Raw genomic sequence first — 25,392 nt, forward strand, 5'->3', positions numbered from 1 at the left:
AAACAGCGCCATCTGCTGGATGTGGTCAAAACGAATCGTCGAATCATCGTTCGTTTCTCCACAGGGTAATAATGAATAACAGAGTAAAAATCACTTAAAGCTGGAATTTTGGTGAAACAGTCGATTTGCGGCTGTACAAACACACCAGCTAATAATACAGTAACATACACAATACTGAGTGGTATAATGTCAAATATAACTGAATATGGGGCAGCACGGCGTGTTATGTTGTGTAGTCTGTAACTCATTCATCATTAACCTATGATTTGAGCACACACAGCAGGGGGCGCTCTGACCACCTTCCTTCCCTGTAGAGCTGAACAAAAAACCCTTCCCTTTCAGTGATTATAAGAGATAAGATAAGATAAGATAAGATAAGATAAAGGATAAAATCCTTTATTAATCCCACAACGGGGAAATTTGCGGTGTTACAGCAGCACAGAAGACAGAGCAGCAGGAAATATACAAACAATATATAAAATAGAATAAACAATAAAACTATAAAATAATTTAATAATATAAAATATAAAATAATATAAATAATATAAAATAATAATATAAAATAAACTGACTGTTAAACCTTTTAATAATGAAATTCAAAAATTATACGTAAAAAAAAAACAGTAAAGAGAAATTACACGATTGCAAAAGTTGGTGGAAAACAGTGAAAGAGATTGGTCGACACCATTTGCAGTGCATTGTGGGATATGTAGTTAATTCTGACATTAAACATGTTAAGTACACAGTCTTGTACTTTTGTCTTTTTTGTTTTTCAAATCTTTCATTGGTCCGATTTCATTTTTTATAATATCATGATTGATCTCATAGCTGATTTGTTAAGCAATAAAACTTTATATGAGGATTTTTTTAAAATGTCTGTGCAGAAAATAAATGGGATTTACAATCCAGAACCAGAGTCGCTGAAAAAGTGGCAGTCACTGTTCAGCTTTACAGGTTTTGGGACTTAACGTCACACTATGCTGCATTATGGGATTGTTCCGCCATATTGGCAGGGTTAGTTCCCTGTTTACCTACTATCAGGGATGGGAGAGTAGCTAAGCAGCACGCTACTTTTTGTAGCCAACTACATTTTTTGTAGCTAATAGCTGTAGCTGCTACAATTTTACTAGTAGGCTTAGCTCAGGGGTTGGCAACCAAAATGCTAAGAACAGCCATTCTGTCCTTTCAACAAAAATGAAACCACCTTGGGAGCCACTACCATGTTATGTTTACCATCATGGCTGTAAATAAGTCTCAGTATGTGCTAATGTGCTAGTACAGGCTAAACATATAATATAAACGCAAACACAGACTTGCTTTGCTCTGCTTTAAGCTTTAGCCCAGCTGTGGCCGCTTTTCTCCCACCACAGTCAGGAAACTTTTCCACAAGTTTCTTGTAAAATGTCTCTCAACATTAGACTTTTTATGAGGCTGAAGTTGCTTCTCTTTCGAATTGTCCTGTTCCACCTTGAATGGTGCCTGAGGCGTCAGAGTGCACTGCTGCACCGTTTAAGGTGGAATGGGAAAATTTGAACAAGAAGCTGGCGAATGAGAAGCTGACTTCAGCTTCACGAGTTGTTGCAGATTAAGCATATGAGTAAACTAGCTGAGCGCTTATAACTGCAAATAAGTCCATTCATCTCCAAATTATCGATGTTCATCTTAAATCTCTCTCTTTGCTATTTCGTTGTCTGCATTGCTGTGTGACTGCGCGTCAGTCTTCAGCGTTAAAGGTTGGTGAATTAGCAGTTATACATTAACTCCAGCGTTTAAGACCATTTATTGTGAAAACTGTATTAGAACTGTGTGTTATAACGATTTTACAGTTACAACGATTTTTTGTGGAGAGATTATACAGGCCTGATTCTCACCCCAAACAGAGCCAGGGTCACTGATGAGAATTTTGAGGCTAACGTGTTGCTGAAGTTTAAAGGACTCTAAATGTCATGTCTGTACATATCTTGCTGAAATGTTTAAATTAGAGCAGTTTCATTTCAACAGTTGACAGTGCTTTACACAAAATTGTTTGGTTTGTATCTGGTTATTTGATGATTTTTGTTAGGAAAACCTGGAATGATTGGCCTTGCCTTTACTTAGTCTAAATTTTTGTTGGATATTTATGCCTTTGGTTGTGTAAGTTTGATTGTTGGTTACACTTAAATTCACTTTTTGGTGATCTTTTTGTATATTTGCAGCTTTTCAATTGTATGTTTCTTTCTGGCACATGATTAAAGCAGTGTCTTTTTCGCAGTTGGCCTTGTTTGTTGTGTCAGGTGGAGATTCACAAACATTCTGACAGTCGTACTTTGAAAGTAGCTAAAAAGTAGTGCGCTACTTTTCAAACAGTAGCTAAAAAGTAGCCACTACTTTTTCTGGAAAAGTAGCTAAATTGTAGCTAGCTACAAATTTTGGGAAAGTAGCTACAAAGTAGCTAACTACTAATTTTTCAGTAGCTATCCCAACCCTGCCTACTACGAAAGCCTGACGATTGCTGCCTTACTGTGTTTTTTCAGGCCTGTCCTTATTAAAAATAAGTTAAATAAAAAGTTTATGTACAACCCCATTTCCAAAAAGTTGGGATGCTGTGCAAAATGTAAATAAAAACAGAATGGAATGACATGCAAATTGTGTAAACCATATTTTTAAAGGAAAATACTACAAAGACAGCATATCAAATGTTGAAACTGAGAAATTTTATTTTTATTTTATTTTTTTTTTATTTTGAATTTCATGCCAACAACACGTTCCAGAAAAGTTGGAACGGGGGCATGTTTACCACTGTGTTTCATCACCTCTTCTTTTAACAACACTCTGTAAGCGTTTGGGAACTAAGGGGACCAACTGCTGTAGTTTTGAAAGTGAAATGTTTTCCCATTCTTGTCTGATATAGGATTTCAGCTGCTCAACAGGTCAGGATCTCCTTTGTTGTATTTTTCATTTCATAATGCGGCAAATGTTATCAGTAGGTGACAGATCTGGACTGCAGGCAGGTCAGTTTAGCACCCAGACTCTTTTAATACAGAGCAATGCTGTTGTAATTCATGCAGAATATGGTTTGACATTGTCTTGCTGAAATAATCCTTCCCTGAAAAAGACGTCATCTGGATGGCAGCATATGTTGCCAGAGCATGTATATATCGTTCAGCATTAATGATGCCTTCACAGATGTGCACCTCATCCATACCATTTGCACTAATGCTGCCCCATACCATCATGAATACTGGCTTTTGAACTGTGCACTGAAAACAGGCTCAGTGGTCCTTAGCCCAGAGGACACAGTGTCCATGATTTCCAAAAAGAATTTCAAATTCTGATTTGTCGGACCACAGGACACTTTTCCACTTCCCCTCAGTCCATTTTAAATGGGCTCGGGCCCAGAGAAGGTGGTGGCATATCCTGTTTATGTACAGTTTCTTCTTTTCGTTTTAGAGTTTTAATTAGCATTTGTGGATGCAGCAACACTCTGTTTTCACAGACAGTGGTTTTCAGAAGTGTTCCTGAGGCCGTGCAGTGATTTCCACTACAGAATCATGTCTGTTTTTAACGCAGTGCTGCCTGAGGGCCCCAAGATCACGGCCAGCAAATACTGGTTTTTGGCCTTGTCCCTTGCATACAGAGATTTCTCCAGATTCTCTGAATCTTTTAATGATATAATGTAACAATTAACAAGGGCATATAGATAAAATAGGCTTACTGATGGAATGGATCCATACAGACTCCTAAACAAACAGCGGAGTGATGACCTGGATGTGCTGATGTTTGCTCCTCTGTCATTCTTCAGATTTCCCCGTCACTCTAAGCCTGTTTACAAAACTGCCGGTGACTGAGTGAAATTGATATTATTGATATAATAAATATACCACAACATCTTTAATTTCACCGATGTATTTCACTGTACACTCTCCAAAAGGGGTCTTTAGTAAAAACAGTGGTTATAGAACCATGAGCACTCAAAGAACCATTTGCATGCTTAAATGGTTCTTTACATGGTGAAATCCATCTTCAGATTGATGAAGAGTTCGCTGGTTCTATATGCCACCAAAAAAGGTTCTGCTATAGTTACAATGTTAAGCTTGTATATAATAAAAGAACCGTTTTTGGTGCTGTACAGAACCATTTTCAAAAAGCTTCTATATAGAACCATAGACAAAACATTCCATCAATCCTAAGAACCATTTCACTGTGCACAGAAACCATTAAAGCATGCAAAGGCTTCTTTGAGGGTTCCAGGTTCTATAGAGAATTTTCTTTACTAAAACCCTTGAAGAACCGTCTTTTTTGGAATGCAGTTAACGTTTTAGCCAACACTGCTTGCCTGGCTAGTTTAGCGAACTGATGGCACTTTTTCTGAACTCTACTAACCCCAAAAAAACACATTAGATTACATGAGATTTAATAAGGCTTGAACTTCACAGTCAATCTAAAGTCTATAAGAGAAACAAACAAAGGCTGAACATCTGATTTCACCTCAGCTAACGTTAGCCTAGCCACAGCATAACTCTTCACCTTTTAGCATGTTCGTGAAGAGTTCACTGATACCAAACATAATAAAGAATTCATTAAATGAATTTGATGTTTATCTGTTCTCTGTCTGCAGTGTTTCCTGTGCACTGTTTAATCAGAGCTGCGTCTGAACAGCTGAATCTTCTTTTTCAGTCTGTTCTTCTTGATTTTGCTCTGATCTGTGGTGATCCTTCTGCAGAAACGTCTATTTTTGTGTCCCTAGCGTTTGGAGATATATTACACTTAAAAAACATGTTAGGGTTACAATTTTTATAATATTTTAAGATAAAACAATAAGCTTATTTTAACAATTACCCTTCTTCAGCCATCAATTTAGCAGTATTTTAAATCAATTATCTAGAATTCCAAGCACCACAGAAATGCTTGTACTTGTACTTGACTTCCTTTTACCTATTTTCTGAGGATCTACGAAAAAAGCACATGGTAAGTCCCCTGTGTCTTTTCAGTTATCAGAGATTTTCTCATTTAGCTCATGATTTCATATGAAGTTTTTAGTTGACCAGTCACTGGTATGACCTACTTTATTCTTAAGTAACTGTGAAAAAATAGAATACAAATAGATATATAAATTACATGTAATTAATGTATTACATGTCATTATAATTACATATAAATAAATTACATATTTTAGTGGATATCCCACGATTGACAACATGTGGTTTGATGCTCTGTAGCAGTCATTTTGTACAATGCTGGTGTTACCTTTCTTATGTGTAACACCAGTGAGTATTAGTAACACCAGTGACACCTGTGGAGAGATAGAAAAGTGGACGTTTCTGTACAATGACTCATTTAGTGAATTCAGGAACTTCAGATCAGTCAAAATCAAGGAAGTCTGATCAATATGAAAGAAAGAATCATTCTGAACCAGACTAGACTGACTTACCCTGCCACCATGAAGGATTACCCATAATACACTGTGTTATGACATCACATTCCTAAACCCTGGATTCTCTGTTTATACAGTTTTATTGACTCTCATCCGTGCTGGAAAAAACAGCATACACCAGCATGGCTGATGACCACCAAAGCTGTATATTTTGTTTAATGATGCTGGTATGCTGGTCAACCAGTATTACCATGCTGGGGTGACCAGCTAAACCAGAACCAGACCAGCATAAAGCAGCATAGACCAGCATGAAATGCTTGCTGTTCTGTACTGTGTTTTTCAGCAGGAATCATAGAAAACAACATAATAAACTTCAGTCATTATTCTTGATTACAGCACTGACTCGGTGAGGCACGTCAACACATTACTGTCCTTTTCATTCATCTGAGACGATAATGCTAAAATCAACTAATCACAGTATCAAAGTCCTGCAGCGTTCTCACACTGATAAGCTCCGAATGCCTCAGATTTTATACAATTAAGTCTAACAGTTAAACTGCTGTGTGTAAATAACCAGCATGATTACAGATTAACAGAGAAAGAAAAACAAATACTGCTTATTTTTGGTTAAAAAACTACACATCGATAATCTAACAGCGTTTACAGCAAGTAAAACAATTAGAAGCTTCTCTAAACGTTCGAGCCTCAGAGGCTCTGCAGCTCAACTGCTTTCTCAAAATAACTGGAATGTCCTGCATTAAAGCATTAAAGTGATAGTTTGTTAAAAAAAGAACAGACCCACTCTTACCAAAAAGGGCTTTAAGGTTCTATGACTGTGGAGCCTTTTTGATGCTGTATAGAACTAGTATTAAAACGGTTCATTGAAGAACCAAATAAAGTTTTTCATTATAGAGAAGAGCCATTTAACCACACAAGGAACCTTCATGCATTCCACTATTTCTTTGAGTGTTCACAGTTCTATATGTGATCACTGCCTTTACTAAAGAACCATCTAAGAACCTCTTTTGTAAAGGTGTTGTTGATCAGCCAGGACATGTTTGGTCTGAAGTCTGAAGTTCACTTCTTTAGTTTTAGCACTGGAGCTATGTGGCTAATGTAGCTAACAAGAGTGGGTCTGTTCTTAATACCCCACCAATTAGCATCATGCTAACTGTACACTTGGCTCAAAGCCTGTTGAGATGTTCAGTATCTCTAACAGATTTATTGATTATGTGGTTTCTGACTCTGTATGACTCACGGTGATCTATAAACACGGACTAAAGTACATTAGCATTACTATAGCTATAATTATTAATAAGTATTGTTCGAGTTCAATGTTGTGCAGAACTGCTGTCTATTTACTGACTGCTGCATGACTGACAGCTGTGTTTCTGATCTGTTCAGGGTTAGTAAAGTTGATTTTTCGCCTCATTTTCGATGCGACGTTTCGGGCGATTTGCAATTTCTTTTGCCATATTCGGCCACGCCGGATCTCTCTGCTCGGCACTGGTGGACGTTTCTGTGTTGTTATGGAAATGAAAAAACCACACTGACTATATCTGGATCAGTTAACAATATGATACACTGTTTGCTGTAATGCACTCTGCTAAAAAAGTCACAGAAACCATTAAAAGTGTCTGCTGGTTCCTGATAGTGCCTCTAATGGTATTTTGTGTTTTCCTGATGGATTGATATCACAGTGTAAAAATTCTAATGGTTTAACAGGTGTTCTGGGACTGCCCTGCTGAAAAAGGACCATTGGAAACCACATGGATTAAAACCTAATGGGTTTTACTTTCTAATGGGAATAGAACTCCTTTAGATCCCAATAGGAAACCATCAGGTGCGTTTAGAATCAGCCATTGGTCACCTGTTAAACCATTAGGATCCTTTACACTGTGATATCAACCCATTAAAAACAACACAACACATTACAAAACCATCAGAAACCAACAGGAACAATTGTTTCTATGTTTTATTTAGCAGGGTGATTATAGACGCATCTGATGGTTTCCTAATGGGATCTAAGATGTTCTACAAGAAACAAGTGGTCTTCAGTGGTAAGCATGGAGCCAATTCCTTCCTTTCATTTTAGAAACTAGAAGTTTGTATTTCACTTAAAAAGCAAAGAAAACTTACCTGTATGTTTCCTTTTTTTCTATAGCAAATGGGTTTTAGGCAGCAGGACACTAACATTACTGCTACTGAGCACTGACTGGTTGGCATTACTGCTACTGAGTGCTGATTGGTTAACATTACTGCTACTGAGTGCTGATTGGTTAGCATTACTGCTACTGAGTGCTGATTGGTTAACATTATTGCAACTGAGTGCTGATTGGTAAGCATTACCGCTACTGAGTGCAGATTGGTTAGCATTACTGCTACGGACTGCTGGTTGGTTAGCATTACTGCTACTGAATGCTGATGGGTTGGCATTGGTAATCTGAAAACTTGTCCAGTTTCACAAGAGTTTGGTGTAAAGAGTGACTGTTCCTCATTTCTCAAACTGAAGACAGAAGAGAAGAAGTGTAAGATCTCAGGTAATGTGAGAATTACCACACTTAAACAGAGCATCTCCAGAAGAAGAACTTTTAAAACAGACGTTTTGCATAAGTGCTACTTTGGTGAGTGAGTTAGCACAGAGACATTATAAAGGAGGAGATGGTCACTGGTCAGAATATGAATGGGAAAGCTCATAATGCTCAACATGGCATCCGTTAATGTAGAAAGCCCCGCCCTTCAAGAAAAAGAGCCAATCAGCTTGCTGGCGAGTGGAGAAGGGTCGACGTTATTGTGGCACTAGTGGGGAAAGCCCCCCTGACTGCAGCTGCCAGAACAACCTGAAAAATCATGTTTTTTGTGCGTTACTGAGAAAAATGCTACAAACTATTTATAAGGTTTTTGTCAGGGTTATTGGTGATTTTAAATCTGTTTTTTAATTATAATTTGACCTTTAGTTTTGATTATTTTGAGAGAGAGGAGTCTGGACTTGTATGGCTGAAAATAGCTGCATGGTGGTGTTGCCAAGATGGCCGCCAAGTGAACAGACTTTCCTTTAAGGACAGTGGTTAGCATCCAGCCAACACGGGACACCCCGATTGCCAAGGGGTATTTCACACTCTGGGCGGAGTTAATTACGTAAGGGTGTTGCTCTGTGACGTCAAGAGCACCATAAAGCTGAAATGAGAGCACTATAGCACGGCTGAGAAGGAGAACAATAAAAAATGTTAAAACCAGCACTAATTAACTTAAGCCCTCACTCCCAGCCCATTTTCCCCTCTGAGGGCCGCCACTATCTGACCAGGTGCTGTCATCCACTTCCCTTAATTGGTGTGGATGCTGGCGGGCCGCAGTGGGGGGAGTTGCGGGTTAGTAAACAGTGTACAGATCTGTTTCTGCGCGCGGTGCTGTTGGCTGTAACAATGCCATCACTGTGCTGCTGAGGCTGAACCATATTTAGTCACTCGGTCTTTCCTTTTAAACACAGAATGCAGACGGGATTCCAGCCGGACCCCACTGACCTTATATGGCACAACACACGTCCAACAGAGTACATATCTCTCTCTCTCTCTATTTCTCTCTCTCTGTGGTGCACTTGCTCTAATGTTCCTCCTCTTCATCCATCTCAGACTCTCTGCAGAGAATCGAGCACCTTCTAGGAAACTCAGCACATGTTTACGCATATTTAGCCGCTACTGCTGCTGTACATGACATTTTAATCCAGGAAAGCAGAATTCAATTCAAATTTAGAATCATTCACCAGTCACCTGTTAAACCATTAGGGTTCTTTACACTGTGATATCAACTCATTAAAAAAGCCAAAACACAATACAAAACCATCAGTAACCAACAGACACATTTAATGGTTTCTACAAGTTTTTTGTCAGGGAATGCATTTACACTGAAACTCAATTTTGAACAGCCACCCCACTGAAAAAACTAGTGGTCAGCAGGGCAGGATAACAAAACTCAAAACTTTCATCAAACTGACTAACAAATTCGAAACAAGTAAGTGTTCTATGAACGTGAGTTGCACAACAAACAATGGCTCACTGCTGAAACCAACAACAGAAAGTCAGTCAATCTCAGTTAGGCTAAAAAATGCTCTTTCACACTGTACATGAGTTAGTGCTAATATTAGCTCCCAGAGGTCTCATCTTAATGTCACATACTTCTCCTGGACACGGTTAAGTCCTGTTTGAAATCAGAGACTGAAGCTACTTTCTCCTGTTTTTGAAATTTGGCTCCTTAAAAATAAAACACAGATTTTCTCACTTTGATCAAAATACTGTCACACATGTGGATTAACTCTTTAGAGTCTGAGCTGGATAAAATTTCGATGAGAAAAGTGTGAGATCTCATCGTTTTCTTATGCAGCTCTGTTCTAGATCAAAGAACTCTCTCAGCAGTTTGTTAGTGTAGAAGGAGAACATCATAAATACAGTATTGAGATCTGCTTTATTTCTCTGAGAGGATTTTTTAAGAAAGCCATTTTTCCTCTGGGTAAACAGCTGTTCTAACTAGCTTGTAGGTTGTAGCCTAATTTTATCTGCTTCATGATGAATTTAATAAGAAAATTAAGTAAAAATGCTTCATTCGAGTCACACTAAATGAGAAACATTCAGTATTATCTGTGTAATGTAGGTATCACAGGTATTTATGTGGCTGGCTGTGAGTTTGTTGCTCAGCTACGTGCTAGCTAGGCTAGTCTTGCTAGCCGTGATAGTGTCAGCTGGACACAGTGGGCTCAGGCCGGACTGAACCACCTGCCCACACTTTCTACTTTTCTTCAAATACGTGAACGCTTCTGATGTTGAGCAGATGGAGCGTTAGCGCAGCGGCTTCTCCAGAGCGGACGGATCCAAACCGGCCCTGGAAACATCAGGCATCACAAACATGATTTATTGGGCACATTATGCGGTTGTCCTTTTATAGGAAGTTCCATTGGAGCGCATGGGGGTGGGGGGGGCATTCGAGTGGTGGTGGGAACAGGCTGGAATGTGATGTGTGTAACTGCTGGGCTCCCAAAAAGGCTCTCAGAGACTCAGTGCAGCGTGTAATGACGGGAATCTCCCTACACGCAAATGTATGTGGGATTCCTCCAGTGATAAACAGCGTTTTGGCCATTTTGGGTCACACTGAGCTCAGCCAGAGCTAATTATCTAATCACAGCTTAAATAGTAATAATTATGTATTATTAAAGGATTTACTTTGTAAATTAAAACGGATAATAGACAGTAATATATTTACTAAAATAGAACAATAAATGATTATAGAGGTTTTTTTTTCTGCAAAACGCATTTCAATCTTGCATAACTAATTGTTCATTATTATTATTATTATTATTATTATTATTATTATTATTGTTGTTGTTGTTGTTGTTGCTGTTGTTGTTGTTGTTATTGTTATTATTATTATGTCCAAGAAACTAAAATGTTATAGAAGTCGAGCTTTACACAAAAAAAATTAAGATTTATGAAAATGCAAAAGATTCTAACTGGAATTGCCTCCATATAAACCCTGCCCTTTCCTCCCATTCCTCTGTTTAGTCTCCTATAAGCTTTAGAGAAATGCAGTTCTACATGTGATAGATATGATAGAAATATGATTCATGAATTTCAGGTGTACATGTCTAAAACAAATACTGTCTCAGAGTCTGAAGAAGAGACCAAAACTTTATGTTGAATACAAGCTCATTTGCAAAAATCCTGATTTTCTGTAGAACCAGATAAAGTGCTAGTACTAGCTTAGCTAGCAGGTTAGCAGCTCCTGGAGTTGTTGACCTACTTAAGCTAGCACTAGCATCAGCTCCACTATACTGTCCTAGTTAGCATTAGGTGCTACTACTAGCTTAGCTTGCAGGATAACAGCTTTCCATGCTAAAGGTACAAGGCTCAGTTTTGGTGCCCCACTGATATTATTTATTTTGAGGATAAAAACAGATCTTCTGAAGTTGAGTAGCTTCTGTAAGAGTGAGAGAATCTATCCTGTTCTGTGGTGTAAGTTAGTCTGCTAGCTAAGCTAGAGTGTGCACCACACCACATCACTATACTGTGCTAATTAGCACTGGCTACCGTTTAGCAGTTATTGTTGGTGCTGTTGTTGTTAGACTGATGATTTAACATTAATTCAGTGAAGAACTGAAAATCTTGTTTGTTTACCCTGCTGTAAATGAAAAAATAGCGCAGACTAGCATGAACTAAACATGAGTAAACATGTCTGGTGCTGGTCTATGCTGGTTTATCTTAATCTGGTACTGATCTGGTGGTGGTTTATGCTGGTCTGGTACTGGTCTGGTACTGGACTGGTACTGGTCTATGCTGGTTTATGTTGGTCTAATATTGGTCTAAGCTGGTTTATGTTGGTCTGGTGCTGGTGTGGTACTGGCTTATGCTGGTTTATGTTGGTCTATGCTGGTCTAAGCTGGTTAATGCTGGTCTGCTACTGGTCTATGCTGGTTTGTGCTGGTCTATTGCTGGTCTAAGCTGGTTTATGTTGATCAGGTGCTGGTCTATGTTGGTCTGGTGCTGGTCTATGCTGGTCTGGTGCTTTTTTATGCTGGTCTGCTACTGGTCTAAGCTGGTTTATGTTGGTCAGGTACTGGTCCGGCACTGGTCTATGCTGGTTTGTGTTGGTCTATGCTGGTCTGGTGCTGGTTTATGCTGGTCTAGTGCTGGCTTTGCTGGCCACCCAGTATGTTGACCAGCACACCAGCATCCAAAGCACAGTGTACACTGGTTTTGCTGGTGACCAGCCATGCTGATCTGTGCTGGTATATGCTGGTGTATGCTGGTTGCTCTAGCAGTGTGTTCTGTGGTTAATAAATTTACAGTGAGATGCTGTAGTTTTTGCTAATCTGCTCATATAAATGTGTATATATGAGTGTCTTCTATACATTCATCAGTTTTGGTGAACATCTCTCCTTCAGACTCTGAGTCTGTATGAGGTTCAGGTATAGAGTGCTGTGTTTCTCTAAAGGTGGAGGGAAGGGGTGGAGTTTGGATGGTGGGAGGGGATGGGTCAGTTTCAGAATTGACATAAGTATGCATATTCTTAATTCCTCACGTTCTTGCTAAGTATAGTTTTAGAGATGCTTCTATGCCAGTTTAAGTAGATTCTTGGGCATATAAATACCAAAACATAAAAAATGTAGTTATTTATTATCCAGCATAGATTCTTAAATATTGTTTAAATTGTTTAATAGTTTAAACTGAATCACTGTTTTCTTTCATGCAGTACTGAATTAGCTCAGCTGTGCTTGGCTGCTTTCTGGTCTATAAGAGCTTTTACTGATCATAATTATTCAACCCCCAGAGAGTTGCTATCTTTCTTTCTCTCTCTCTTTCTGTCAGCTCCGCCCCCTGCAGGCGGTTTAAATGCGTCCGGCTGAGTGTTGGAGCAGTTTGGACTGTTAGATTTTGGAGAGCGCAGCAGGAGCCTCCACATCCACAACTCTCCAAACCCAAACCAAATCTGAACCCAAATCTAAATCAGAACCCCGATCCTGATCCACATCCAGGTGACAGAGTGAGTACTGAGAGTTTATTTCTGCTTCCTGTCTCTCTCTCTCTGAGTGCACTTCCTCTACTGTACTGACTGTAACTGATGCTCTGACTGAACATCAGGCTGCTTGGAGGAGATCTGAGACTTTATGAGGGAGAAACTTTATAAAATTGTGTTCAATATCATGTTATATGTTGTCAGTATATCATCACTGTCCAAGGAAAACTTTCCAAAATGGTGACTTTACAGGAGAAGGCAAAAACTTTCTTTACTTTTAATGTAAGCTAATGTAAAGAGAATTTATTTGAAGCAGTTATTGAAGCATTTCTGTTGATCCCATAATCATGAAGTTCTCACACAGTGTAAAACATAGTAGCAGCTCAAATTATGCAGAAAACTGAAAATCACAGAAAATGAAGATGTTTTTGGGTTTATTTTGGACAGCAAAGATATTCTAACACAAGAGTAGATGTTGTTGTGATATATGTGCTCTGTAAGAGAAGCTGCTGGTGCTGATGGAGATGCAGGCTGAGCTACAGCGTAAGCATGTGGGATTAAAGAAATGAGTGTCTAATTGGCGTGAATGTCAACAGGGCTGGTTTGGCGTGTTGCACTTGTGTGTATGAATGTGATATGGAGCTTTATTAGCTTATTCTTATGACTCTGTTACATCATTAATGAGCTCTCAGTATGAACACTGCACACTATTAGCACTTTACCTCTCATTTTCAGGTGTAGGTGCATGCTGGGAAAAAAATGCACAGCAACTTAATCTCTGTGATTGACTATTAAACTACTGAAGTGACCCACAGACTTTTTAAAGTGCCCCCCTAAATGTCATTACCGCCTTAAATAGAGGGTGAAGTGGAGCTCTCAGCGACTCCGTCATGGGAAACGCTGGGGGAAACTGTTTTCACTGCGAGATAGAAAAGAAACCAGTGTAACTAACCAAAGAGTTTCCTGTTTTCCTAATATGGTTGTCAAATGCTGCTGTTCTGAGAGATGTGGTGCAGCAGATGCACGCAACGTCAGTGCAGAAAAACCAGCCGAAAATCCACAGAGAGGGTCCGGCTCACTTTGAGCCCTGCTGGAGCTGCACGATATTAATCAAAATTTAGTATTGTGATCACATCGATACATACTGCATTTATGATATAAATTATAGGGTCAGTTTTACAGACCCAGATTAAACCTAAAAAAAGCACTTTCACTAGAGATTCACCATTAGTCTACATATTTACCCACTCGGCAAATGTTCTTACATTTTATTAGTGTTACAGATGCAGGAGAATGTGAAGTTAGTTGGAATTTTATTGTGTAGTGTGGTGTGCTCACCTGCGAAGGGATTCGTACGCCAGTCTGCTTCAGTACATTCAGAACAGCCACAAACATGGAGCTCTGATTGGTCAGGAAGCCCAGAGCCCACAGTGAGCTGCTCTGTGGTTGGTTGGAGGCTCATTTGCATATCTGTGACATCAGTATTTCGAAGGAAAACATCATGATAATGATAACAATTGATGCATCATGCAGCCTCTGACTGAAGTTGTGTCTCAAACTGAGGCTGTGTTTCTCGGTGCTACATCACTTCAGGCTGTTCGTTTTGTAGGAATATTTGATTGTTTGATTGAACAGTTTTAGGAAAACACAGAAACGGACGACAGGCGTCAGTATATGTAATGAAGTAGATGTACATTTAAATGTAATGGTTTCAGACATGAGATTTATACGTGTCATCTTGTTTCCATCAGTAAACTGTGACGCTGTAGTACTTTGCTCAGAGACATGGCTTGAGTTCCAGTAGGGCTCTTATAGTGCTCGGCGCAAAAACCCAGGATGACTTTATACAGTTCTTCTGGAAGTTTACAAATTAAATGATTTCACTATTTTTCCTTCCAAATATTAAAAAAGCTGCATGAAGCAGAACTGAAAGGCTTCACGGCACAAAAAGGGAAGATGAGGTTCAACACAGGGACACTTTTTGCCACAACAGTGAGTATCAGCCAAAAACAGAGTTTATTATCGGACTCTTGATGACTTTCAGTGTCTCTTTAGCTCTTTCGTTGATGCCAGCCTTTGTTGCTTTAACAATTTAACGTGATTCTGCAGGTCACCTGCTGGATTCCTCATTATCCCTCAGCCGCAGCAGCCTATTTCAGAGCGCTTCTCTAATTCCAGTCACAAACTGAAGCCCGTTTTGGAAGAAGCGCTGGTTTAATTTGAGCTACCTGAGCTTCATTACGGTGTCCTACACCCATGACGCTAATGCTAATGCTGTTAAATCTAACCCAACACTGAGCCATAAAGCAGCTTTCTGCACTAACATCATTATATAATATGTGATTCTTTAGAGTGTCCGTTTGGAAGAAATTAGCCAAAAAGTTAGTGGCTAGTTTTTGATCACATGACTTGGAGGAAAATAAAACATAAAATGTGGCCTGTGCAAAAGTTTTTCCCAGTGCGTTAAATTCAGTAAATAAACAGTATTAAAATGTGCAGAACTGTGTCTCTGTAGAGAATGTGTAACTTATTTACACTCAGAAAATCAACAACAACATGCAATTTGACCACAAACTTTGCACACCACTGACCAATTTATTGAGCTTTTATTGATGTCTTTTATAAACTGTGGAATCTCAGTAAAAAGTACAAAATCACAATGAATGTTGCGTAATGTTCTCCTAAATGTTAGCTGATGACATTATTTTAAGTGCTAGCTGGTAAAAAATGTACTGAAAGTAAATTACATGAGAAGAGAAAGGAGAGATGGAGTGAGAAAAGGAATGAGAAGGAGTAGAAAAGAGAGATGAAGTTCTTCACAGGACCAGGGGGTCACACAGCTCCATCCCAGTGAATGTGAAGGTCACATGATCTTCTGGGCATCTGGCCGACTTGAGCTCAGGCCAGCGAGCCTCATTCATGTGGGTTTATTTCAGCCATGAAAGTGTCTGATTCTCCTTCAGTTGAAGCATGGCTCAGTCAAGGACCTGGAGCTAACATTCAGCTCCATCATGAGGAACAAGCAGGCACGCAATGAATGAAAATGGATTTCTTTAGTGGTGTACTTGAAACGAAACTTCTCAAACTTCATTGAGATTAAGGGTCAACGGATCTTCCCAAAGGATGCAGGAAATCCCAGCTTTTAATTACAGCAGAGTTCCTCTGAACGCTCTGTTTGTTTGTGTTAGAGTGTCCGAATGGCTGTTTCCCTCAGTTTTGTTTTCCACGGTCTCGACTGGACACTTTCTGCCTTAGTTGGTCAGCTATGTGGGTCTTTAATTTTTAAAGTGATAGGAATTCTGCCTCTTAACATTTTCAGTGGGCTTCACCAGTTCTGCTGAAAGGCCTTTGCGTTCAGTGTGTTCCTCACTGTTCCCCGTGTTTCATAGAACAAGCTGTCGCTTTACCTACAGCTGCAGGGACTGATGATGTTGACAAATGGAGACTTTTTGAGATTTCTTGGCGAGCTGGACGGTGTTGTCTCTTTCCACAGCTTATCAGCAGACTGACAGAGATTAAGCTTCCACTAAAGCTCCTGTCTTCAGTTAGCACTGAGCCAGAACAAAGCCGCTTACAGCTAACACCAGCTCACATAACCACAGCTAACAGCTAACACCAACTCACAACTGCACCTAACACCATCTTACACAGCTACAGCTATTACCAGCTTACGTAACTACAGGTAACACCAACTCACATAACTACAGCTAACAATGTCTCACACAACTACAGCTAACACCAGCTTACGTAACTACAGGTAACACCAACTCACATAACTACAGCTACAGTTAACACCAGCTCACATTACATCAATTAAGGTAACTCTGCTAGAAAAACACGCTTAGACCAGCACAGCTGATCACCAGCAGAACCATGATATGTTGCTTTGGAGGTTGGTATGCTGGTTTATCAACACCTGACCAGTATAAAACAGCACAAACCAGCATGCACTTGAAGCCAGGATGTAATAATTTCTGCTTTTTTCAGAGAATAAGAATGTAAGAATTTCATGCTTGGTGAAACTGCAGTCCTGAAGTTGCTGGCAGCAATTCCTTCATGCTAGTGCAGTATTTTAGCTAATATTTGACCCGCTGAGTGTGTTAGCGCACTGCACTCAGTTAGGTCACATTAGCTGCTATTAAGTGTGTGTGAGCTGCAACAGCATTATTGCCTGTGTGTCTGTAGAAGAGCTCAGCCGTTAGAGAGGAAATGAGTCACTCTGACCTCAAAGTGTTTGTGTTTGTGCACAGAAGGTTCGACACAATGCACAGCGATTTTAGTGTCCGCATGTGCTGTAAATTATGAGTGTTTGTTTAGTAGAAATGCTCAGTGGTTCACATTCAAACAAAGTCATGAAAAACTAATTAGCCAAACACACAGTTTGTATTGCAGAAAAGCTGCACCTGTTTTAACTGAGCTGCAGTGGACTTCTCTCTCACACGCAGGAAATACTGCGCCGGGACATTACGTGCAATCCTCCTATCAGCTGGTCAGCAGTATTAGAGCCGGCCGCCCCCACCCTGCTAGCTCTGCTCTGTGTTATCATTTTGGAGTAAACTGGCGGTCCTGCTGGAGGCATACTATTCCCTATAAGGCCTTTGTTTGGGACTTCACTTGCTCTGCTGTTTAGGTCTCTGGTCCACTGCAGAGAAATCTGCCATATAAGGACATCACAGCACGAGACTGCACATCAGCTGCAAAAGCCAACGGAGAAACGCAAAACTGTAAAAGCATCAGCACTGCAGCTCCGGCCTGCTCTGTACTGACTCTGTACTGATTCTGTATTGATTCTGCACTGAATGTGGATCACTCTATACTTACTCTGTACTGACTCTGTACTGAATCTGTACTGATTCTGTACTGATTCTGCACTGAATGTTGATCACTTTATACTGACTCTGTGTGGACTTTGTACAGACTCTGTACTGACTGTACTGACTCTGTTCTGATTCTGTGCTGGCTCTTCTGATTGTATTGACTCTGTTCTGACTACGCTGACTCTGAACTGACTCTGTACTGGTTGCACTGACCCTGTGCTGACACTTTTCTGGTTGTACTGACTCTGTTCTGATTCTGTACTGAGTCTGTTCTGATTGTACTGACTTTTCTGACTGTACTGACTATTTGCTGACTCTTTACTGACTCTGTCCTGACTCTGTACTCTGTTCTGACTCTGTACTGACTTCTGTTTTTGTACAGACTCTGTACTGACTCTCACTCTATACTGACTCCTGATTTTGTACTAATTCTGTACTGACTCTGTGCTGACTGTGTACTGACTCCTGATTTTGTACTGACTCTGTGCTGACTCCTCACTCTGTGCTGACTGTACTGTATATGGGTGTCTATGCTGTCTGAAAGAAGTGTTGCTTAAAGCCATTGTAATTCTTCTTTCCCAGCTGCTGCTCTGTGGTCTAAAACTGTCTGTCCCCTGTGAGCTGTGGGAATCTTACAGTGGAGGACTTAAAAAAACGAGTTTAACTTAAATCTGCTTCTTGAAATCCAACAACGTTCATATATCGCACACTAGCGCTAATGCTGGTGTTGAGTGGTTTGTGTAATTCTCTCACCGTGGAAACAGGATGTTAATGTAATCTTTAAACATTTACCACAGCAGCTTTAAGTTATTCCTGTTAAAGGTGCTCTTTGAGACAGCACAAATCTCTCAGTGATGCACAGCTGCAGCATTAATACTCCACCTTAAAACATTCATGAAGCCATAAAGTATCATAAACCACTGCTCTGAAGTTTGGAATTACTGTTTTTATTAAAAATTACACATTCTCCATCAATCTGAAGAACAATTTCACCATGCAGAGAACCATTTAATCATGCAAATGGTTCTTTGAGTGTTCTTGGTTCTACATAGTACCACTGTCTTTACCAAAGAACCCTTTAAGAACCTTCTTTTTTAAGAGTGTAGATTATAATATGTAAATCCACATTGTTATATGTCATTATTGTCCATAAAACAATGCATTTTTAATAGAAGTGATTCCATACTGCTGATCATAATAAACATTATTCCATTGTGAGTGTGTACAATGAGTGATTAGTGGAGGAAATGAGTCTGACTGAATCATTTGCTTCTGTGAACATCGCGCGTCGGCAAAATTTTGTGGTTACGTTTCATGTATGTGTTGATTTTATAAGTGTAAATAAGTTACACATCCTCTAAAGAGACACACCACTACACATTTTAAAATACAATTACTGTGACATTACTGGGGAAAAAAAACATACATTCATTTTATATTTTCCCTAATATGTTAAACTCAAAAAAAAGAAAAGAAAAAGGGGTTGTGCTATAATTTGCATAAAAAGGCCAGTGTAAGTGTTTTCTCTGTAGAGGATGCGTACACTTATTTTTAAAATCAATGAGATGTATTTAGACCAGGGTTGCACAAACTTTTGCACACAATGGTATGTGCTTTTGCATTCAAATGAGAAGGCTGTGAAATGCTCAGTAAAACACGAGAATGAAAGGCTGGAGTGAAAACGGGATGAGAGGAAGTCAGACTGATGTAAAGGTCACATGACCCGTTCACACCTTTTATATCTTATGTACGAGCGTATGATGTATATGATATGCACTGTTACAACACTGACCACTTGCACAGATCATAATAAACAATAAACAGTAAATACACATTTAGACCAATTACACAGTCTGTAAACATCAAAAACAACAACAACAAGAACAAATGCCATACAGTAACTGTATAAACTGCACAGTCACAAGCAGCTAATTAGCAGCTCAACTTATTTTATTCATTTCGTTTTATTAACTGCAAAGTTTCACCACCTCTAGCTGCTGTTGCTATGTGTGTAAAACTTTGAGTTCAGGCTAGCTGCTAGCATCTGTAACACTTACAGTCTACTGACAGACTGAAGAGTTCAGTCATACATTCATAAACATTTTATTATTCAGAAATGAACTGACTTACCAGATGTTTACATTATTGAAAGCAGGGAAACTGTGTAATAAGGAGGAGCTTTAGCGACAGAAGCTGAGCTAATGCTAAAGCTAAAGCTAACAGCGGAGCTAGTCAGAGTGATGCTTCTTATTATGATATTGTTGTAAGCTTATAATAAGATTAACTTATTTCTAGTCTTATTTCTTTTGCTTGTTTTGAGTAATTTTAGTAAGTCAAATGATCTTGGCAGATAATTTTTCTGTTTTAAGCATATTTCTTACAACAGGCAAAATTATCTGCCAATATAGTAAGATCATTTGACGTACTAAAATTGCTTAAAACAAGTGAAACGTTTAGAAATTAATTAAATAATCATAAAATAAGCTTACAACAATGTCATAATGAGAAATATTAGATATACTAATTAGATTTAAGGCAAATTCACTTGCTAAGAAACGGTGCAGATGAAGTTTATCTCACTGTAGATATCTCACCATGTCTAATTCTGACTATTTTCTGACTGTTTTTCCTTGGTTTGACAGAAAAAGGAAAGTTTATAGATGACTGTGATTAGCCAAGAGTTTATTTTTGCAAATGTTGAGTTAAAAAAATCACAGTAGTCATAGCTTTTAAGCCTTTTTTAAATGCACCTCTGCTGTTTTGATGGTGTAACTTGTAACGTGAAAGTATCTCAAAGTATCGTGATGTTACGTTCCCTCCAAAACGTCCACCCTAACCATTCCTTGTTATTTATCTTCTTTGCAGTCGTCCTGAAACAGCAGAAAGATGGCGAAGAAGACCCTGAGTGACGATGAGAAGTTCCTCTTTACGGATAAAGACTTCATCAACAGCCCGGTGGCCCAGGCTGACTGGTCGGCCAAGAAGCTGGTATGGGTTCCATCAGAGAAGCATGGGTTCGAGGCTGCGAGCATCAAGGAGGAGAAGGGCGACGAGGTGCTGGTGGAGCTGGTGGACAACGGCAAGAAGATAACCGTTAACAAAGATGACATCCAGAAGATGAACCCTCCGAAGTTCAGTAAGGTGGAGGACATGGCGGAGCTCACCTGCCTTAATGAAGCTTCGGTTCTGCACAACCTGAGAGAGAGATACTTCTCTGGACTCATTTACGTGAGTTTGTTAACGTTATCTGCATGAATTAGAGGCAAATGGAAGGCCCACTAATTAGCTTGATGCTAACAGCATGCCTAAATCATCACATGTTCTCAAAGGCTCTTGTTCAGGTCCTTCTTATTCAGATTTTCTGTTCCACCTTAAATGGTGCAGCAGTTACATTCTGCTGCACCATTTAAGGTGTAACGGAAAATCTGAATAAGAAGGACCTGAATTTGAACAGGAAGCCAATTTAAGGCTAATGTGTGATAACTGAGACATTCACTTAGCATCATGCTAATTGTTTTGGGAATAATTTGCATGCTGTTTGAATCTCTGTGTGTTTGGCGCCCCCGCTGGCCGTTACAGGGCAGGACGAGCGTTTAGACTGAATCCTGTTGCTATGATGGTTATATAAGCTCCATTTCGAGCTCCTGTATTCTGTTAGATGATATTTGGAGTGCTGGGGAACATTTAGAAACTCCATAAGACATTCATTCTTCATTAGTGACAATTTAATTATTCATATTATAAACATTTACGCACCTAGACATTCGTTGATTGATATAGTGGTGCTCTGGTTCCTTTTTGGAAAAAGACTCTGGGTTCTGTAGAGGTTCTGCTTGTTTCTGGAGGCTTTTTTTCTGTGAAGATGCTGCAGATGATCATATTTGACTGCTTATTCAAAAGAAGGAAGTTTAAACCTTTTTTACAGCAGCCATAAAATGCAATTTATGCCTTTTTTGGTGCTGCCTCAGTAATGGATTATATTTAGATGGATCAAATGTGTCTGATTTATGAAACCTTTGTGGGTGAAAGAGCAAGTCAACATTCCTAAAGGTGTTCTTCTTGTGTTTAAATACTATTTTTAACAGTGTTTTTGGTGAACTCTGGAGGGATTTGTGGAGTTGTGGCTGCAGACATTCAGACATAAGTAATTTACATGCAACATAACAACAATAACAGTAATAATTTTTGTAATGTGTATTAGAGAGTTTAATTTAAGGCCCAAAAATATTTCCCTGTAACAAAATTTTTCACAGTGCAGCACAGTTTAGTGTTTTTCTGCTCTGTTCCCCATACTTCAGGTTAATTCAGGTTAAAATAAGCGAATTACAGCTGTAAATTTACTGACCTGTCCTGGACTATGGCTGTTTGGACACTCCGGCTATTTCGGATATGCTGATGTTCAAGTTTTCAAACAGCGCTCAGAGTTTTAAACTGTTTAAAAAGCAGTTTATTCTAACAATGCTAACTGCTTAGGCTGAAAGATTTGGAGAACAGTATTTTCTGACTGTGATTGAACGTTTTTCTAGATTTTTTTTACACATAATGTCCAGGCCGGTTTTTTTATCTGAGGTTTAAACACTGAATACTGTGGTAGTCATGGTTGTGATGTCACAGCATATGGCTGGTTGAGTGCTTCTGATTAATCCAGGTCATCTACAGGTGGTTCATAAGCTCCATTTCATTAAGTTATATTTCTCCACTCAAACCTTCTTAATGATAATATTGAATATAATGTAAATTGCAGCTCTTGTGAATTTTGTTAAATTACAATTTCTATATCGAAATAATTATTAATCTTTCAGACCCACAGGGCCAGAAAAATAGGTGCAGAAAACAGAACAATAAAATAAAAAGCCTGGAGCTGAGACCAGATGTGTGGAGTCAATACAACTAAGAAAATATCATTTCAATGGATTATGAAACAATTATAGTCCCTAATTAAAGGTACTGAGACATAAAAGTTCCACCCCAGTGACAGTTTGCTGCCTTATTTCTAACAGTGCACTGACTGTGTTATTGTTGTGTGTTCTGGCTCTTTATGATAAATAACTCTGCTAATCTCAGGAGTTAAGATGGTTTAATACGCTTAACTTGCTCCAACCACAATAAAGAAACCGTTTCCTGAACAGAATCTGAGAGAAATTCACTCTGCAGTAAATCTTTAAACCACTAAAACATTATAATTAACACAGAGGAGCAACAGGTTCAACATCTGGCCTTTCACAGTCTCAGACTCTGTTCACACCTGATATTGATCCATCTCTTCTCTTCTTGTTGGTGTGAAAGTTTAAGCTGTTACACACGTTTAGGGTCAGTGACAAATAAGGTTTTCAAAAGTGACTTAATGTACATCTTTATACCTGCATATATATTTGCATTTATATCTGTATTTTCTATCTTAAATATAGTCTTGTCAGAAGCTTTAATAGTCTATTTCAGTTATTAAACTGTGCTGGTCTGGTTGCTGCATCTGACTGACTGGTTGAGCCGCCTGACTTTTCAGATTAATTTCAAATTAAACAAGCATCTGCTTGGACACCTGTAGAAACCTTTGTCCATCAACTTGAGCTATATTCAGGTTTGTTCAAATAAATAAACATTATTATAGTAATTCCAAATTTTCATGTTTCTCCTGAGGTCAGACCACCTGACATGGTAAACTGAGCCGTTCTAACCACAACTCAAACATCACACTTTTACTAAATCTGTGACCATGGCATTGCACCATGGGGTCTTCTTTATGATGCAATACCCTGGCCCCTCTTTTGTAAAACATGCCAAAATGAAAGTCTTTTAAAAGTTTTTGGTTGTGATATTTGAGGAAGATTATGCTTGGATCCTGTTCACACCTGGCCTTAATGTCCTGAGTGATCTGATCATAACTGCTCTAAGTTGAGGTGTGAACAGGATCTACTAATTGGAAGCAAGATGTGAACAGATTGAGATCGTTTGTACTCTTTGGCTGCGTTCACATTACAAACCTCATTGATCAGTTCTGATTTTTTGCTAAAATCTGATCTTTCTAACTTGATGGTTCACATTTGTGTAGGTAGTTGATTCAAATCAGTCATTAATGTGAACCTGCATCCTGAAACGACATCCTAACAAACAACAAACTAACTAACCAGTAGATCGAGCCTAATAAAAGGTGAACAGAGCTTCACAGTTTAGAAGCAGAATAACAGAAAGAGTCTCTCCACATTTTCTGTATTTTACGGAAAGTGTTTGCAGAAGGTCAGTATCTGCAGATCAAAGATCATAAACAGACAGACATTCAGAAGCTTTAAGGTTGTTTAGAGTGCTCTAACTTTAGGTTTGGCACTGTTGACATGGTAACGCTGAATGATGCTGCATGCACAGTGAAAATAACACACAAATTTCGATCTGAGTTTCTCATTAAGGACACACAGACATGGATCAGATACAATATCAGATCTAGGACCACATATGAAAGTGGATCAGATATGTTCACATTAGGGCAAAACATAGCCTGTGAGTGTCTGACCGGAGACACTGGACTGTAAAAAAAAATCCGTCCACAGACAGTAATGAGTTCTCACTGCGCACTGTAATTAAACACCTTCTGTGTGTTTTCACTCTAACACTCCAGCAAACGGTTTTATATTAGTTTATATTTTTACAGTTTAGAATTCATGTCTGCTCTTTAAACTCGTCTGTTCGTGTTTCCTCAGACCTACTCTGGCCTCTTCTGCGTGGTGGTCAATCCTTACAAAATGCTGCCCATCTACTCAGAGAAGATCATCGACATGTACAAAGGCAAGAAGCGCCACGAGGTTCCACCTCACATCTACTCCATCACAGACAACGCCTACAGGAGCATGATGCAAGGTGAGACCATCAAACTCACAGTTTCTTCAGAACTCCAGAACTTCAGCCTTCAGGTTCCACTTCCATCCATCAGCTCAACATCTGGCTGTGTTCTCGCTTGTGGGGGGGAGATGGCAGGTTCCCTCTGTCCTTCCAGAGGAACATAAAGCTGACATATAAAGAAGGAAAGAAATCAAGAGACCTTTACTGAGGCTCATCATGTGAAGAAATGTTCTAATAAATGCAGTAACAGAGGCTTTAAGAGGGTTTGTTCATTTCAGCTCGAGCTGTTTCTGTCTTATTCTCTGTCTTTGCTAACAGACCTTGTAATGTTTTTTGTGATGTTTTACTCTTCCAGGTGATGATAAAGTCTCCAAACACTATTACATCATCACTACTGAAAGCTGAATCTCAAATGGCTCCCTGCTCCCTACAAAGTGTACTGTGTAGAGCAGGAAACTATGGCTTCTGCGCCCAAACAGTCCTCTAAGTGTTAGACAGGGAGTAATGCAGCTAATGTAGGAATATAAATGGCTTTCTGTTCAACATATAGTGCAATATTTGGACGTATGAGCCATTATTTTATGACCTACAGAGTGCACTGCATAAGAGGTAGGGAGCCATTTGAGATGCAGCCTCTGTATCTGCTAGCATACCCAGATAGCAAGAGGCTAGCAGGCCAATGTTGCTCATTTTCCACTCACAGTCCTAATTAATTCTTGTTATTCCTTCATTTCTTTCTTTCATTACCCCTCGTGGATTACTTTAGTGAATAACTTTAATATTATATAAAGTATACTTATAAACTACAGCTGTAACCAATCTAGCAGCAACATTTTTAACAAAATCATTTTATACTAGGCTTATTGTATATTTTCTCTATATAGTTTGTAA

The 25,392-nt window shown here is 39.1% G+C and overlaps 1 protein-coding gene across 3 annotated transcripts in view; it reads left to right on the forward strand.

Annotated features, from left to right (window-relative positions):
• Positions 1 to 12,734: 12,734 nt before the first annotated feature.
• Positions 12,735 to 25,392, forward strand: part of myh11a (myosin, heavy chain 11a, smooth muscle) — a 49,161-nt gene continuing 36,503 nt past the window's right edge. For all 3 annotated transcript variants that reach the window (XM_036571503.1, XM_036571505.1, XM_036571506.1), the window contains exons 1-3: positions 12,735 to 12,880; positions 20,536 to 20,898; positions 24,363 to 24,519. In XM_036571503.1, coding sequence (XP_036427396.1) covers positions 20,557 to 20,898; positions 24,363 to 24,519 — 499 coding nt within the window. In that variant the 5' untranslated portion in view covers positions 12,735 to 12,880; positions 20,536 to 20,556. The remainder of the gene's footprint in view (positions 12,881 to 20,535; positions 20,899 to 24,362; positions 24,520 to 25,392) is intronic.

This window comes from Colossoma macropomum, unplaced genomic scaffold, assembly GCF_904425465.1.
Source record: "Colossoma macropomum unplaced genomic scaffold, Colossoma_macropomum, whole genome shotgun sequence".
Classification (NCBI taxonomy): domain Eukaryota; kingdom Metazoa; phylum Chordata; class Actinopteri; order Characiformes; family Serrasalmidae; genus Colossoma; species Colossoma macropomum.